At 45.4% G+C, this 18,196-nt stretch overlaps 1 protein-coding gene across 1 annotated transcript in view; it reads left to right on the forward strand.

The window, feature by feature from the left end:
• The first annotated feature begins 1,484 nt into the window (after positions 1 to 1,484).
• The window catches only part of TMEM143 (transmembrane protein 143), a 43,334-nt gene continuing 26,622 nt past the window's right edge, over positions 1,485 to 18,196 (forward strand). Inside the window, exons 1-2 of the mRNA XM_044278072.1 lie at positions 1,485 to 1,559; positions 4,912 to 5,126. Coding sequence (XP_044134007.1) covers positions 4,932 to 5,126 — 195 coding nt within the window. The 5' untranslated portion in view covers positions 1,485 to 1,559; positions 4,912 to 4,931. The remainder of the gene's footprint in view (positions 1,560 to 4,911; positions 5,127 to 18,196) is intronic.

Genomic DNA, 18,196 nt, shown 5'->3' on the forward strand with positions numbered 1-18,196 from the left:
TGAGTAGTACAATAACAGGTTGCCTAGGAGACCCAGCATGAGGCTGGATCTCCTCAGCTCCCGTAGAAGGCAGGTCCTGATGCCGTGCAAGGCATTGGGCAGCCTCTGCACGGCATCGGGCTGCCTTCTGAGACATCAAGTCCCCGCCACAGCAGCGCGGGAACTCGATGCGCTCACCCGACACAAACCCCTTCTTTGCCGATTGGCCATAGTGTTCAGTGATGGCTAAATAGCCATCATTGAAGACTTTAATTGCACTATACCAATACAAGGCTGCCACCTAGTGGCCTGTATTGGTAAATTCATCTAATTGACTCTGAAGCCTGCTTGAGGCTTCGGTCAATTAGCAAAATGTAACAGGTTTCCCGATCTCAGTCGGGAAACGCTGTTACCGGACCGGAAGAGCGCGACTTCCGGTACCGGGCTGATCAGATGCCATGGTTACATTTAACCATCTGAAGGGTAAGATGTATGTGATCGGCCTTATGGCTGATCGCATACATGTTCTGCAGGTCTCTGATATTTAAAATAGCAGAAACCCCGCGGCTAAGGCACCCGCTGCACGTGCGAGCGGGCACCATGTTTAGGGACTGGACCTCCGCCATACGTGAATGGCGGAGGTCCTTAAGGGGTTAAGTAACAGTCGTCACACGGCCACTTTTATAACCAAATAAAGTCTATGGATCTGGTCATACGGCTGTTTCTTTAATGGCGAAAGAACAGTGGCTATCAGAAAGTAGGACATGTCAGGGGATTTTGTTATTTTTAGGTGGAGTTAGAGGCGTGGCCTAGTGCTGGAAAAACTTGCGCACCGCACCTAGTGTCCCTCTTCAAAAGCTGGGAGGTATGGTATATTCTGCTGCAGATGATTAGTGCGCATGCGTCACCTCCACTTCCGGGTGGACTGCTGCTGAAGCAACAATTAGTGTTTAGTGAACTTCTGTTTTATGTTCAGCGTCCAAAGAATCCCATTATAGATTCCGCTCCCATTATGGATACCGTTACTTATGGTCCGTGGTAACGGTATCCATAATGGGATTTTTGCGATAACCCGGTATAAAGTAGAATTGGCTTAGTTGCCCAAAGCAACCAATCAGATTCTATCGTTCATCTTTCACAGCTCCTTTGGAAAATGAAAGGAGGAATCTGATTGGTTGCTAGGGACAACTAAGCCAGTTCTACTTTACAGCAGTTTCATAAATGACCCATACGTTCCTATGTGCTACAACGTCTGCCTGTCAGACAACCACGTTAATACACATAAAGCAGTACAGTGTGCATTACACACATCAGGCTTATAAATTAATTTCAGCAGCCATACTTGTCTTCCCGCATGTCTATATACCGCGTTCACAGTGTACACATTACCATTCTCACCACAGGGAAAATCATTATCAGACTCCTCAAATACAGGGTAGGTGGGAGAAAGCGCGGGAACTATGGGACATGCGCAGAGTAACAGTGCACCCAGTGGGACGTCGTGACGTAACGTGAACGTGACGCTAGAGGCTGACACTGCGCATGCCCGGGATCTCAATGTCAGCTCTGCTTACTCAGAGGTTAGCGCTCTCAGTATAACGGGGGGTGGACGTCGCTATGACTATTGGCTTTTTGCCTATAGACGCCTATATATATGTAGACGTGAGCGCACAGGGCTTTATGGCCGGCGGCAGCGTGTGTGAATGAGCCGGGAAAGCATGCCACCTGAGTTGTACGGGCCAATCAGTGTCATCCCCATTAACCCGTTCACTACTGCCGTGTCCTCTGCAGTCTTGTGTCTTCAAGGGGGTGTTTATAAATAAAGCGGAAGTGTAAATGAACTAAGGTGATACATTGTCTCAGTCAGCGCTGTGTATGGGGGAGGGGTGTGCCGGTGGTGGTGCCCTCGCAGCTGTACCAGTGGTGGTACCCCCAGAGCTGTGCAGGTGGTGGTACCCCCAGAGCTGTGCCGATGCCCTCGCAGCTGTACCAGTGGTGGTACCCCCAGAGCTGTGCCGGTGGTGGTGCTTTTGAATAGGAGACATATGGATTTAGCTCTAGTGTTAAGTGAACTTGTGTTTTACGTTCGGGTTATAGAAGAATTGCGTTATGGATTCCACTACCACAGACCAACTTATAGTCCGTGGTAGCGGAATCCATAACTTGATTCTTCGATAACCCGAACTTTAGACGCCGAACTTAAAACACAAGTTTGCTTAACACTATTTACCTCATGTTTAGCCTGTTGTAGAATAGCATATGGTTATAGCTGTTTGTGCAGGGTTAGGCCCCTTTCACACGAGCGAGTAGTCCGCGCGGGTGCAATGCGTGATGCGAACACATTGCGCCCGGGCCCATTCATTTCAATGGGGCTGTGCACATGAAGCGATGGTTTTCACGCATCACTTGTGCGTTGTGTGAAAATCGCAGCAAGCTCTATATTCTGCGTTTTTCACGCAACACAGGCCCCATAGAAGTGAATGAATCCGGAAGCAAGTGCGGATGCGGTGAGATTTTCACAGATGGTCATTAAGAGATGTTTGTAAACCTTCAGTTTATCATGCGCATGAAAAACGCATCAATGCGCATTTCACCCGCGTGAAAAAAACTGAACGAAATCGCAGGCAAAACTGAACTTGCTTGCAAAATCGCTTATTTTTAACTGAAGGCATCCGGACGTAATCCGCATAGCTCGTCTGCAAGGGGCCTTGGGCTTGTCCTGGTGGAAGAAGCTTTTTTTTCTCCAATGTCCATCAGAAATGTGATGGGTTCCTGATGAGGAGCTGGAGGAGCTTGTACCGTGAAGGGCAGGTTCACACATGAGGCACCAGCCCCAGCAGTCTAGACTACCAGAATTTACTGCACCCGTCATTGCCACAAACCCCTTTGGCTTCAGGCCTCTTTCACATGAGCGATACGGATTAGGTTGGGATCTGTTCAGGAAAATACTGATGGTTTTCCATCCGGATTGGATGTGTTTTTCACGCGTTTAAGGAAAAACTGTAAAATAACAATCTACATCTTGTATCGACAATCAGTAAAAACCCTTTGCATCCGGATGCCTTCCGTTTTTCACACAAGCCCAATTCACTTCAATGGGGTTGAGCGTGATACCAAGCACAGCCGCTATCCATTGTATGGCGCTAAGTGGCCAGAAGGCCGTGGCACTCATGCACATGAACGTATTTTGTTTCCGTGTCTGTTCTGTTTTTTTTTTGCGGCTAGGATGCAGACCCATTGTGCTGTCCGCATCAGTATGTCTGTTCCATAGCTCCGCCCCAAAAAATATAACGTGTCATATTCTTGTCAGTTTTAGGCATTATTACAATAGATCTGCCCAAAACAATGATGTAATCCGTTTTTTTTTAGTTTTTTTTTTTTTTTGCAGACGGCAAAACACATACGGTCGTGTGCATGTAGCCTTATAGAGATGCACATTTTGTATAGCTTTTTTTTGTGTGTGTTTTCATACTGAAAAAAAACTAACTTTGGAAAAAAATATTTTTCTTTACATTGCCGCATTCTTATGCCCCCAGTTGAGTGTGTGGGCAAATTTTTTGTGGAGTGATCTGTTCTTTTTATTGATACCATTTTGGAATGGCCGGATCCGTCATTCTAGCAAGTGTTCCGGAATTTTGGACGGAGATAAAACCGTAGCATGCTGCAGTATTATCTCCGTCCTGAAAAGGCAAAAAGACTGAACTGAAGACATCCTGAACGGATTGCTCTCCATTCAGAATGCATTTTCTGGTATAGAGCCCCTAGGACAGAACTCAATGCTGGAAAAGAATAACGCTAGTGTGAAAGTACCCTAACTGAATATGTGGATATACAGGGTGGGCCATTTATATGGATACACCTTAATAAAATGGGAATGGTTGGTGATATTAACTTCCTGTTTGTGGCACATTAGTATATGTGAGGGGGGAAACTTTTCAAGATGGGTGGTGACCATGGCGGCCATTTTGAAGTTCGGCCATTTTGAATCCAACTTTAGTTTTTTCAATAGGAAGAGGGTCATGTGACACATCAAACTTATTGGGAATTTCACAAGAAAAACAATGGTGTGCTTGGGTTTAACGTATTTATTCTTTCATGAGTTATTTACAAGTTTCTGACCACTTATAAAATGTGTTCAATGTGCTGCCCATTGTGTTGGATTGTCAATGCAACCCTCTTCTCCCACTCTTCACACACTGATAGCAACACCGCAGGAGAAATGCTAGCACAGGCTTCCAGTATCCGTAGTTTCAGGTGCTGCACATCTCGTATCTTCACAGCATAGACAATTGCCTTCAGATGACCCCAAAGATAAAAGTCTAAGGGGGTCAGATCGGGAGACCTTGGGGGCCATTCAACTGGCCCACGACGACCAATCCACTTTCCAGGAAACTGTTCATCTAGGAATGCTCGGACCTGACACCCATAATGTGGTGGTGCAATTGTCTATGCTGTGAAGATACGAGATGTGCAGCACCTGAAACTACTGATACTGGAAGCCTGTGCTAGCATTTCTCCTGCGGTGTTGCTATCAGTGTGTGAAGAGTGGGAGAAGAGGGTTGCATTGACAATCAAACACAATGGGCAGCACATAGAACACATTTTATAAGTGGTCAGAAACTTGTAAATAACTTGTGAAAGAATAAAGTTACGTTAAAACCAAGCACACCATTGTTTTTTTTGTTAAATTCCCAATAAGTTTGATGTGTCACATGAACCTCTTCCTATTGAAAAAACAAAAGTTGGATTCAAAATGGTCACCACCCATCTTGAAAAGTTTCCCACCTCACATATACTAATGTGCCACTGATGCTGGTGACCCTGTCCTCTTGCACTCATTGCTCTTACGTTTTTTCTGTAGACTAGCTGCAGGATCTCACATATCCGTCAGTAATAATTTGTTCATTAAGACATTTTTTTTTGTTTGCCTAGGGACATTCTTGGCCTACAGCATGATGTACATAGCCTCAAGGGTTCTCCGGACTGGGATGAGGAATTCGTTAACCCGTACAATGGGCTCAATTTCTGCTAAAATGGCAGAATACAGAAAAATGTGGAAACCAATTGAGCCCAAGGACTGGACTGTACAGTATCAGGAGAGATATATACCGTTCTCTACAAAACAGCTTGTAGAGTATTTATCGCAGGTTAGTAAGACTGGGTGGCTATTCTGCTCTGTGTACACACTGAGTCACTCAAATTTTTTTATATACTGCACTTATGATACTGAAGATTCAACTAGCTCTAAAGCTTTAGCCCCTGTTTGTGGTAATCCCCCTATGATTGACTCTCATGCTCCTATGTAACTCTGGTTATCAGCAAACTTTGATCCTGGCAGTTTATACCAGTAGGCACTGCAAGAGGGGGGCACCCTTTGTTCTGTCATCTTCATTCCTGGCATTACAGTCGCCAGTCACAGCGGTTTAGCACAGTATTTGTTGGAGTTGTTTTTTTTTTTTTATAATTTCACTCCTATAACTGTACAAAAAATAGCATGAAGGGACATGCAAAAGTTTGGGCACCCCCGGTCAACTTTACTGCTGCTATGAACAGTTAATCTAGTTGAAGATGAAAGGATCTCCAAAAGGCATAAAGTTAGAGGGGTATTTCAGTAGGTACAAGTTATCAGATTGGTGGGGGTCCTACCCTTGAGTACAGCGCTCAGTGATCTCCGGAACTCCCATAGAAATGAATGGAGCGGCCGTGTGCATGTACGACTGGTTGCTCCAGTCATTTTAGGGGAGCACCAAAAGGCCTGCAGGGGTACGGAGCCCCCGTTCTTGTGATCGTTGGGGGTCCCACTGGTAGGACCCCCACCGAACTCCTAGTTATATACAGTGAGGAAAATAAGTATTTGAACACCCGATTTTGCATGTTCTCCCACTTAGAAATCATGGAGGGGTCTGAAATTCACATTGTAGGTGCATTCCTACAATGTGTAAAATAAAATAAAAAAATTCAGGAAATCACATTGTATGATTTTTATTTATTTTTTGTTTTTTTATTTGTCTTGCACTGCTGAACATAAGTATTTGAACACCTGAGAAACAGCAAGAATTCTGGCTCTTAAAGACCTGTTACTCTGCCTTTAAAAAGTCCACCTCTACTCCACTCATTAATCTAACTTAGTAGCACCTGTCTGAGCTCTTTAACCCCTTAAGGACTTAGGACGTACCGGTACGGCATGGTTCCCAAGTCCTTAAGAACCCATGACGTACCGGTACGTCATGTGTTGTTCCGATCACCGCACGCCGGGCAAATCATTGAGCAGGCACCTTGGCTAAATGCATCGCGCTGCCTTCCGGTGACGAGCCTGTGAGATCCAGCCCCATGGATCTCACAGGCCGGAAGCTGTATGAGTAATACACACAGTATTACTCATACAGCCAATGCATTCCAATACAGAAGTATTGGAAAGCATTGTAAAGGATTAGACCCCCCAAAGTCCCAAAGTGGGACAAAAAATAAAGTTTTCCCCCCAAAAAATTAAAACTTTCAAGTAAAAATAAGCAAAAACGGCATTTTCCCCAAATAAAGTTAAAAAAAATTGGTAAAAAATAGGGGGGAAAAAAAGTATACATATTAGGTATCGCCGCGTCCGTATCGACCGGCTCTATAAACATATCACATGACCTAACCCCTCAGATGAACACCGTAAAAAATAAAAACTGTGCTAAATAAACCATTTTTTGTCACCTTACATCACAAAAAGTACAACAGCAAGCGATCAAAAAGGCATTTGCCCACCAAAATAGTACCAATCTAACCGTCACCTCATCCCGCAAAAAATGAGCCCCTACCTGAGACAATCGCCCAAAAATTAAAAAAAACTATGGCTCAGAATATGGAGACACTAAAACATCATTTTTTTTTTTGTTTTAAAAAAGCTGTTATTGTCTAAAACGTACATAAATAAAAAAAAGTATACATATTAGTTATCGCCGCGTCCGTATCGACCGGCTCTATAAACATATCACATGACCTAACCCCTCAGATGAACACCGTAAAAAATGTAAAATGAAAACTGTGCTAAATAAACCATTTTTTGTCACCTTACATCACAAAAAGTGTAATAGCAAGCGATCAAAAAGTCACACGCACCCCAAAATAGTGCCAATAAAATCGTCATCTCATCCCGCAAAAAATCATACCCTACCCAAGGTAATCGCCCAAAAACTGAAAAAATTATGGCTTTCAGACTATGGAAACACTAAAACATGATTTTTTTTTTGCTTCAAAAAAGAAATCATTGTGTAAAACTTACATAAATAAATAAAAAGCAAACATATTAGGTATCGCCGCATCCGTGACAACCTGGTGTATAAAAATATCACATGATCTAACCTGTCAGATGAATGTTGTAAATAACAAAAAATACAAACGGTGCTAAAACAGCTATTTCTTGTTATCTTGCCTCACAAAAAGTGTAATAGCGCAACCAAAAATCATATGTACCCTAAACTAGTACCAACAATACTACTACCCTATCTCGTAGTTTCTAAAATGGGGCCACTTTTTTGGAGTTTCTACTCTAGGAGTGCATCAGGGGGGCTTCAAATGGGACATAGTGTAAAAAAAAACAGTCCAGCAAAATCTGCCTTCCAAAAACCGTATGGCATTCCTTTCCTTCTGCGCCCTGCCTTGTGCTCGTACAGCGGTTTACGACCACATATGGGGTGTTTCTGTAAACTACAGAATCTGGGCCATAAATATTGAGTTTGGTTTGGCTGTTAACCCTTGCTTTGTAACTTGAAAAAAATTATTTAAATGGAAAATCTGCCAAAATAGTGAAATTTTGAAGTTGTATCTCTATTTTATATTAATTCTTGTGGAACACCTAAAGGGTTAACAAAGTTTGTAAAATCAGTTTTGAATACCTTGAGGGGTTTAGTTTATAGAATGGGGTGATTTCTATTATGTAATTTTTTGGGTGGTTTCTATTATGTAAGCCTCGCAAAGTGACTTTAGACCTGAACTGGTCCCTAAATTGGGTTTTTTAAAATTTCTGAAAAATGTCAAGCCTTGTAACATCCCCAAAAAATAAAATATCATTCCCAAAATGATCCAAACATGAAGTAGACATATGGGGAATGTAAAGTAATAACTTTTTTGGGAGGTATTACTATGTATTATAGAAGTAGAGAAATTGAAACTTGGAAATTTGCAATTTTAAAAAACTTTTGGGTAAATTTGGTATTTTTTTATAAATAAAAATTATATATTTTTACTTCATTTTACCATTGTCATGAAGTACAATATGTGACGAAAAAACAATCTCAGAATGGCCTGGATAAGTCAAAGTGTTTTAAAGTTATCACCACTTAAAGTGACACTGGTCAGATTTGCAAAAAATGGCCGGGTCTTTAAGGTGAAATAGGGCTGAGTCCTTAAGGGGTTAAAGACACCTGTCCACCCCACAGTCAGTCAGATGCCAACTACTACCATGGGCAAGACCAAATAGCCTCAACACGGCTGGAAAGGGCAACGGGGCAATTGCCAAGCAGCTTGGTGAAAATAGATCAACTGTTGGAGCAATTGTTAGAAAATGGAAGAGGCTAAAGACGACTGTCAGTCTCCCTCGGACTGGAGCTCCATGCAAGATCCCACCTCGTGAGGTATCACTGATGATAAGAAAGGTGAGGAATCAGCCCAGAACTACAAGGGAGGGAGCTGGTCAATGACATGAAGAGAGCTGGGACCACAGTTTCAAAGGTCACTGTCGGTAGAACACTACGCCATCATGGTTTCAAATCATGTATTGCACGGAAGGTTCCCCTGCTCAAGTCATCACATTTCCAGGCCCGTCTTAAGTTCGCCAATGACCATCTGGATGATCCAGAGGGGCATGGGAGAAAGTCATGTGGTCAGATTAGGGTTGGACGATATCAAAAATATTCCCACGATAACGATATTAAGAAATTTATCGAGATAACGATATATATCGCGATAAATGCCCATTTAGAAGAAAAAAACACTTGGGGCCACAAGGAGACGTTACACTGTATGGGGCAGCCACAAGGAGACGTTACACTGTATGGGGCAGCCACAAGGAGACGTTACACTGTATGGGGCAGCCACAAGGAGACGTTACACTGTATGGGGCAGCCACAAGGAGACGTTACACTGTATGGGGCAGCCACAAGGAGACGTTACACTGTATGGGGCAGCCACAAGGAGACGTTACACTGTATGGGGCAGCCACAAGGAGACGTTACACTGTATGGGGCAGCCACAAGGAGACGTTACACTGTATGGGGCAGCCACAAGGAGACGTTACACTGTATGGGGCAGCCACAAGGAGACGTTACACTGTATGGGGCAGCCACAAGGAGACGTTACACTGTATGGGGGCAGCCACAAGGAGGCGTTACACTGTATGGGGCAGCCACAAGGAGGCGTTACACTGTATGGGGCAGCCACAAGGAGGCGTTACACTGTATGGGGCAGCCACAAGGAGACGTTACACTGTATGGGGCAGCCACAAGGAGACGTTACACTGTATGGGGCAGCCACAAGGAGACGTTACACTGTATGGGGCAGCCACAAGGACACGTTACACTGTATGGGGGCAGCCACAAGGAGACGTTACACTGTATGGGGCAGCCACAAGGAGACGTTACACTGTATGGGGCAGCCACAAGGAGACGTTACACTGTATGGGGCAGCCACAAGGAGACGTTACACTGTATGGGGCAGCCACAAGGAGACGTTACACTGTATGGGGCAGCCACAAGGAGACGTTACACTGTATGGGGCAGCCACAAGGAGACGTTACACTGTATGGGGGCAGCCACAAGGAGACGTTACACTGTATGGGGCAGCCACAAGGAGGCGTTACACTGTATGGGGCAGCCACAAGGAGGCGTTACACTGTATGGGGCAGCCACAAGGAGACGTTACACTGTATGGGGCAGCCACAAGGAGACGTTACACTGTATGGGGCAGCCACAAGGAGACGTTATACTGTATGGGGCAGCCACAAGGAGGCGTTATACTGTATGGGGACAGCCAGGCAGCCACAAGGAGACGTTAATTGTTATACTTTTATATGTCATTTTTCACCATTTCGGGTATCTGTAACTATTCCATTGACTTCTAGTAACAGCAAAAACATTACAGGGTTAATTCTGTACCAGAACGAGTGGTTTATAGTAGGGATGTCCTGATACAATTTTTTTTTTAGACTGAGTAAGAGTACCGATACTCTTATTTAAGTACTCACCGATACCAATTATAACAATTAAATAAATAACACATTTAATTTGTGACCACTGACCAACCAAAAGTCCAGAAAACAGCCCCCCAGCCTCTGATCAGCCCCCAGCCTCTGATCAGCCCCCAGCCTCTGATCAGCCTCTCATGTGCCCCCCAGCCTCTGATCAGCCTCTCATGTGCCCCCTAGCCTCTGATCAGCCTCTCATGTGCCCCCGAGCCCCTGATCAGCCTCTCATCTGCCCCTCAGCCTCTCATCTGCCCCCCAGCCTCTGATCAGCCTCTCATCTGCCCCCAGCCTCTGATCAGCCTCTCATCTGCCCCCCAGCCTCTGATCAGCCTCTCATCTGCCCCCCAGCCTCTGATCAGCCTCTCATCTGCCCCCCAGCCTCTGATCAGCCTCTCATCTGCCCCCCAGCCTCTGATCAGCCTCTCATCTGCCCCCCAGCCTCTGATCAGCCTCTCATCTGCCCCCCAGCCTCTGATCAGCCTCTCATCTGCCCCCCAGCCTCTGATCAGCCTCTCATCTGCCCCCCAGCCTCTGATCAGCCTCTCATGTGCCCCCCAGCCTCTGATCAGCCTCTCATGTGCCCCCCAGCCTCTGATCAGCCTCTCATGTGCCTCCCAGCCTCTGATCAGCCTCTCATGTGCCTCCCAGCCTCTCCCTCTTATCAGCCCCCTCTGGTAACTCAACCCCACCCCCTCCCCCCTAGTATTAATCATTGGTGGCAGTGGCCACAGGGTCCCCTTCCTCCCCCCCATCATTGGTGGCAGTGGGCAGTGCGCCCCATCCCCCCAGTATTAATCATTGGTGGCAGTGGCCACAGGGTCCCCCTGCCATCATTGGTGGCAGTAGGCAGTTCCGATCATAGTCCCAGCAGTGTAATGCTGGGGCTCCAATCGGTTACCATGGCAGCCAGGAGTCACGCTACTGAAGTCCTGGCTGCCATGGTATGTTAGTGAGCAGCATTATACTCAAGTGCGTCGTGGCCGCCGGGCGCTCCTTTTTCTGTCTGTGCGGCGCATTGCTAATGCTTATAGCATTAGCAATGAGCCGCACAGACCTATGAGAAGAAGGAGCGCCCTACGGCCTCGGCGCACGGGAGTATAATGCTGCTCACTAACATACCATGGCAGCCAGGACTTCAGTTCTCCTGCATGACTCCTGGCTGCCATGGTAACCTGGCTGCCCACTGCCACCAATGATGGGAGGGGGACCCCTGTGGCCACTGCCACCAATGATTAATACTGGGGAGGGAGGGGGGCGCACTGCCACCAATGCAGAGACTGAAGAACACTCCCGTCACCCGACCTCTGAGAGGACGCTGTGATCCGCCCACTTAACCCCTCAGGTGCCACACCTGAGGGGTTAATTGTGCAGATCACAGCGTCCTCTCAGAGGTCGGGTGCCGGGAATGCGAGTCACAGAATTCCTTCCCCCACGCCGGCCGAACTGCTAAGAGCGCCGCCGCAAGCGCCCAGCAGGTATCTATCGGCAGTGGTATCGGGGACATTTGCACGAGTACAAGTACTCTGCAAATGTCAAGTATCGGTTCATTCTGGGGCGGGCGGACGCAGATTTAGAAGCGGTCAGCGCACATGACCGCTTCCATGACATCACAAAATACTGCAGTATTTAGGAAACAGCGATATCGCCATATCACAGTTTTTTTTAATACCGCGGTATATCGCGATGCCGGTATATCGCCCAACCCTAGGTCAGATGAGACCAAAGTAGAACTTTTTGGTCTAAACTTCACTCGTCGTGTTTGGAGGAAAAAGAAGGATGAGTTGCATCCCAAGAACACCATTCTTACTGTGAAGCATGGGGGTGGTAACATCATGCTTTGGGAGTGCTTTTCGGCGAAGGGGACAGGACGACTGCACTGTATTAAGGAGAGGATGAATGGAGCCATTTATTGTGAGATTTTGAGCAACAACCTCCTTCCCTCAGTCAGAGCATTGGAGATGGGTCGTGGCTGGGTCTTCCAACATGACAACGACCCGAGCACACAGCCAGGATAACCAAGCAGTGGCTCCGTAAGAAGCAGATCAAGGTTCTGGAGTGGCCTAGCCAGTCTCCAGACCTAAATCCAATAGAACATCTTTGGAAGGAGCTGAAACAGTGTTGCTCAGCGACAGCCCTGAAACCTGACAAATCTAGAGGAGATCTGTGTGGAGAAGTGGGCCGAAATCCCTGTTGCAGTGTGTGCAAACCTGGTCAAGAACTACAGGAAATGTTTGACCTCTGTAATTGCAAACAAAGGCTTCTGTACCAAACATTAACACTGATTTTCTCAGGTGTTCAAATACTTTGTTCAGCAGTGCAAGACAAATAAATTCTTTAAAAATCATACAATGTGATATCCTGATTTTTTTTTTTTATTCTGTCTCTTGGAGTGGGGATGCACCTACAATGTGAATTTCAGACCCAGGTGTTCAAATACTTCTGTTCCTCACTGTAATTTGTACCTACCAGAATACCCCTTTAAGGATGACATATTCCTTTTTTATTTTAAGCAAAAAACTATTTATTTTCATTTTTTAGTGTTGTTTCACAGAAGGAGTCCATTGTGGAAATCATGATCCGTGTATGAGCGTGATCCTCCGTTCTGGACTTGCAGGAGCTCACGGCATTATTATTTATAATGCTGTGTGCCTCTGCTTGACCTTATTTCTACAGAATCATAGTGACATAAAGCTGTTAATGCACTTCTGCAAGTCCAGAACAGAAGATCATGCTTGCACCCGGAGCGTGATTCCCACAATAGACTTGCTCCTGTGAAACAGCCCTTTCATTTTCTAAATAACATAAAAAGGAAAGAGCCCAATGCAAAAGTTTAGGTACCCTGCATGGTTAGTACCTAGTAGCACCCCTTTGGCAAGTATCACAGCTTGTACATGCCTTTTGTAGCCAGCCAAGAATCTTTCAATTCTTGTTTGAGGAATTTTCATTAATTCTTCCTTACAAAAGTCTTCCAGTCCTGTGAGATTCCTGTGCCGTTTTGCATGCACTGCTCTTTTGAGGTCTATCCTTAAGGTTTTCAATGATGTTCAGATCAGTGGACTGTGAGGGCCATGATAAAACCTTTTGAGGTAGCCTGTTGTGGATTTTGAGGTGTGTTTAGGATCATTATCCATTTCTACAAGCCATCCTCTTTTCAACTTCAGCTTTTTTGCAGTTGGTGTTCTGTTTTCTTCCAGAATTTGCTGGAAATCTCCCTCTACCCGTGAAATGTTCCCTGTGCCATTGGCTGCAACACAACCCCAAAGCATGATTGATCCACCATCATGCTTAAAGGGGTTCTGTAGCTTTTTTATTGCTGATCATCAGATGATATATCCAGAGGATAGATCATCAGTAAGAAAAAGCTATAGAACCCCTTTTATGTTTGGAGAGGTGTAGTTTTCATGAAAGTCTGTGCCCTTTTTTTCTCCCGACATACCTTTGCTCATTGTGGCCAAAGAGTTCTATTTTAACCTCATCGTTCCACAGGACTTGTTTCCAAAATGCATCAGGGTTGTTTAGATGTTCTTTTGCAAAGGTCTGATATTTAATTTTGTGGTGATGATACAGGAGAGGTTTTCTTCTGATGACTCTTCCATGAAAGCCATATTTATGCAGATGTAACTGAACAGTAGAACAATGAGTTTTCCTTTATGTAAAAGTCCAGTCTAAAGCCCGCCCTCCGTGAAGATATACAGTACAGACCAAAAGTTTGGACACACCTTCTCATTCAAATAGTTTTTTCTTTATTTTCATGACTATGAAAATTGTAGATTCACACTGAAGGCATCAAAACTATGAATTAACACATGTGGAATTATATGCATAACAAAAAAGTGTGAAACAACTGAAAATATGTCATATTCTAGGTTCTTCAAAGTAGCCACCTTTTGCTTACTGCTTTGCACACTCTTGGCATTCTCTTGATGAGCTTCAAGAGGTAGTCACCTGAAATGGTCTTCCAACAGTCTTGAAGGAGTTCCCAGAGATGCTTAGCACTTGTTGGCCCTTTTGCCTTCAATCTGCGGTCCAGCTCACCCGAACCATCTCGATTGGGTTCAGGTCCGGTGACTGTGGAGGCCAGGTCATCTGGCGCAGCACCCCATCACTCTCATTCATGGTCAAATAGCCCTTACACAGCCTGGAGCAAATAGCCCTTACACCAGCAAAGCACCCCCACACCATCACACCTCCTCCTCCATGCTTCACGGTGGGAACCAGGCATGTAGAGTCCATTCATTCACCGTTTCTGCGTTTCACAAAGACACGGTGGTTGGAACCAAAGATCTCAAATTTGGACTCATCAGACTAAAGCACAGATTTCCACTGGTCTAATGTCCATTCCTTGTGTTCTTTAGCCCAAACAAGTCTCTTCTGCTTGTTGCCTGCCCTTAGCAGTGGTTTCCTAGCAGATATTCTACCATGAAGGCCTGATTCACACAGTCTCCTCTTAACAGTTGTTCTAGAGATGTGTCTGCTGCTAGAACTGTGTGGCATTGACCTGGTCTGTAATCTGAGCTGCTGTTAACCTGCGATTTCTGAGGCTGGTGACTCGGATGAACTTATCCTCCGCAGCAGAGACTCTTGGTCTTCCTTTCCTGGGGCGGTCCGCATGTGAGCCAGTTTCTTTGTAGCGCTTGATGGTTTTTGTGACTGCACTTGGGGACACTTTCAAAGTTTTCCCAATTTTTCGGACTGACTGACCTTCATTTCTTAAAGTAATGATGGCCACTCGTTTTTCTTTACTTAGCTGCTTTTTTCTTGCCATAATACAAATTCTAACAGTCTATTCAGTAGGACTATCAGCTGTGTATCCACCTGACTTCTCCACAACGCAACTGATGGTCCCAACCCCATTTATAAGGCAAGAAATCACACTTATTAAACCTGACAGGGCACACCTGTGAAGTGAAAACCATTTCAGGTGACTACCTCTTGAAGCTCATCAAGAGAATGCCAAGAGTGTGCAAAGCAGTAATCAAAACAAAAGGTGGCTACTATGAAGAACCTAGAATATGACATATTTTCAGTTGTTTCACACTTTTTTGTTATGTATATAATTCCACATGTGTTAATTCATAGTTTTGATGCCTTCAGTGTGAATCTATAATTTTCATAGTCATGAAAATAAAGAAAACTCTTTGAATGAGAAGGTGTGTCCAAACTTTTGGTCTGTACTGTATGTGAAGAAAATGAACATGTAGAGTCCTTGTGGATAGAAATACACCGAGGCAAAAACAATAATAAAATACTAATAGGAGTTTGTTATAAGCCACCTAATATACCAGAGTCTGCAGAAAATCGGCTACTAAGGCCTCATGCACACGGCCGTTGATCGGCCTTTCTGTGCAATGGGGACCGTAATTTGCAGATGTTTTGCCCCGTGCTTCGGGGAGATGCAGCGGTGGCTGTGCGGGCATCAGGAGCGATGCGGGTGCCGGGGAGCGGAGTAAGTGTAGCCTGTATGAGGTGCCCTAGCCTTTTGAGAGGCATTATAGAGGTTGGATAACCCCTTTAAGGACTCTGTATTGACAGGGTGTGTTCCACAGGATTGGCGCTTAGCAAATGTGCCAATATTCAAAAAGGGGGCAAAAACAGATCCCGGAAACTATAGGCTTGTAAGTTCAATATCTGTTGTGGGTAAACTGTTTTTGGTAAAAGGTTTTCTAAGGGATGCTATTCTGAAATATATCGATGAAAATAAGCAAATAACACCATATCAGCATGGCTTCATGAAGGATTGGTCATGTAAAACTTATTTATTCAGTTTCTATGAGCAGGTAAGTTTGGGTGCCTGGTATGTAAACTTCTGTATGGGGTCACGTGTACTGCTATGTGGTGCATGTGATCCAGTGGTTTGGCACATGACCCCATCCAGAAGTTTACACACCAGGGACTGGAAGACTGCTGTAGAGAGACTGAGTGGTGGGGAACAGATGAGTGTATTTTTCCAACAGGCTGTTTATGTGGTTGTCACCTGAAAAACATTTCATCATCTATTACAGTATTGGTGATAAATATACGATCACTGGGTTTTCAGCTGCTGGGCCAACACCAATACACAGGTCCCGTGCCCCCGTTTGAATGGATTGGTGGTCGTGCATGCACACTAACACTTCCTTCAACCCCTATAAGGTCTGACGATGGACATAGCCAAGTATAATGCTCAGCTTATCTCCGCGTAGGTGACCCACTACACCATTCAAACAGGGGGACATAGATCCTTGTTCACATGGTCTTGGAGGTCTTGGCAGTCAGGCCTCCAGCAGCTCCTGTGGATAGGTGATGTATGTTTTTCATGGGTCAACCCCTCTGTCTATTTAAAAAAAAATCCCTGTTGATAAGGTTGTAATAAAACATGAGTGTAATAGAGGTAAGTGTCCTGCTTTGGACCACACTCTTTTAAACCATATTTACATTGCCATAGTTTTTATGGGGCGTGCTTTAGGACGGATGTAGCAATCTCTGACTGGTCCTAATACTCTAAGTGCATTTGAGTACAATGGGGACCGTTTACTGTCCGTGTCCATTCCCATCTGTCTGAATGGAGCTTTAGCTAACACTTAGGGTGCATTATCAGACCAATAGTTGGTGTGTATAACAAAAGATCTGTGTGTGTAAATGGCCATCTAACTAATGATTGGTCAGATAATCTGTCGGTGTAAATGCCCCCTTAGGGCTGCTACAAACAGCTGCTCTCCCTCTAGATCACCCGCCTTATCCATTTATTACATGGGTGGTCCATTGATTTGCTTCCCCTGGCAATAACTACTTGTCATTTCATCATGGATGGACCTGCTTTTTAATTTTGCCAAAATTAAGAGTTTTTGTCTTTAGAACAAACCCCCAGCAGAGTGCCATTTATCTCCATTATTTGTTTAATCAGACTCTTCTCCCCATTTTCATTGCTTTAATAAATCTGTCCCGATGGGCCTGTTACCTGTAGAGGCAGGCTGGTCAGCATTTGCAGAAAGTCTTCCCGGACTGTGAGATTAATTGCCCAATATCAGATTGCACCACCGCTGATTAGGTCATTGTTGTTTACTAGGTACAGCGCCGTACATTTGGTGTTGGCCATGTCACTGCCACTCTCTGTAGCTTAGTCCTATTCAAGTGAATGGGACTGTGCAGCAACACCAGGCCTTGTAAGCAGTGAAGGGGATGGCCCCATCAATGTGATCATGGGTGGGGTGTTGGGAGTAAAGGTGGATTTACACTGGCAGATTAGCAGCAGGTTGTCGGGAAGGAAGTGTTCTTTCCTGACAGTCGGTTGTTTGCTCTGTGGGGGTGAAGCTCTGCTTTGACATGCATCTATCACCTCCACAGTATGAGGACGAGGGACTGCTCATCCTCATACAGCTGCATTGTTTCTGGGCAGCAGATTGCTCTTTAGACAGCACCTGCCCAGAAATAATTTATGCGCCTGCACTAATGATCATTTTCCCTTTCATCCTCTATGACGGCATTCCATGAGAGATGGTAGGGACAGGAAGTATAAATTTGACTCTCCTCTGGCTCCTCCTCAGTGTCTACCTGTCCCTCCAGTTAGTAGATAGGGTTTTCGCTTATGGTCGCGGACCACGAAGAATGAAAGAGGAAATCACCATGTGAGGTGGCAGCAGAGTCCGAGCCCTAGTTGGGTAACGGGCGCTGAGAACGTCTCTCTTACCTGCTGCTAGGCGCGGGCAGACAGGTCCACGTGGGGCCGGACACTTATGGAGTCCTTCCGGTCAGTCATCAAGCTCCACACTGCGATCCGGCATGGCTGGCGCTCACAGTGTCGTCACCGGAAGTGGACGCGCTCCATTCGTTCCACGGCTTACTTCCGGTCTGGGGCCTGAGGGCACTTCCGGCGGTGGATCGCATGCCGGGGATGGCGGGAGATTTGAAAATTGCGCAGGATTATGACGGAGGTCGTCCTTTGATCTGAGGTCTTAAGGTAAGTTATTTAAAAAGGGGGAAAAGCGTGGCTGTCTACCCTAAACATGTTGGATCCAA

This window comes from Bufo gargarizans, chromosome 2 (assembly GCF_014858855.1).
Source record: "Bufo gargarizans isolate SCDJY-AF-19 chromosome 2, ASM1485885v1, whole genome shotgun sequence".
Taxonomy (NCBI): domain Eukaryota; kingdom Metazoa; phylum Chordata; class Amphibia; order Anura; family Bufonidae; genus Bufo; species Bufo gargarizans.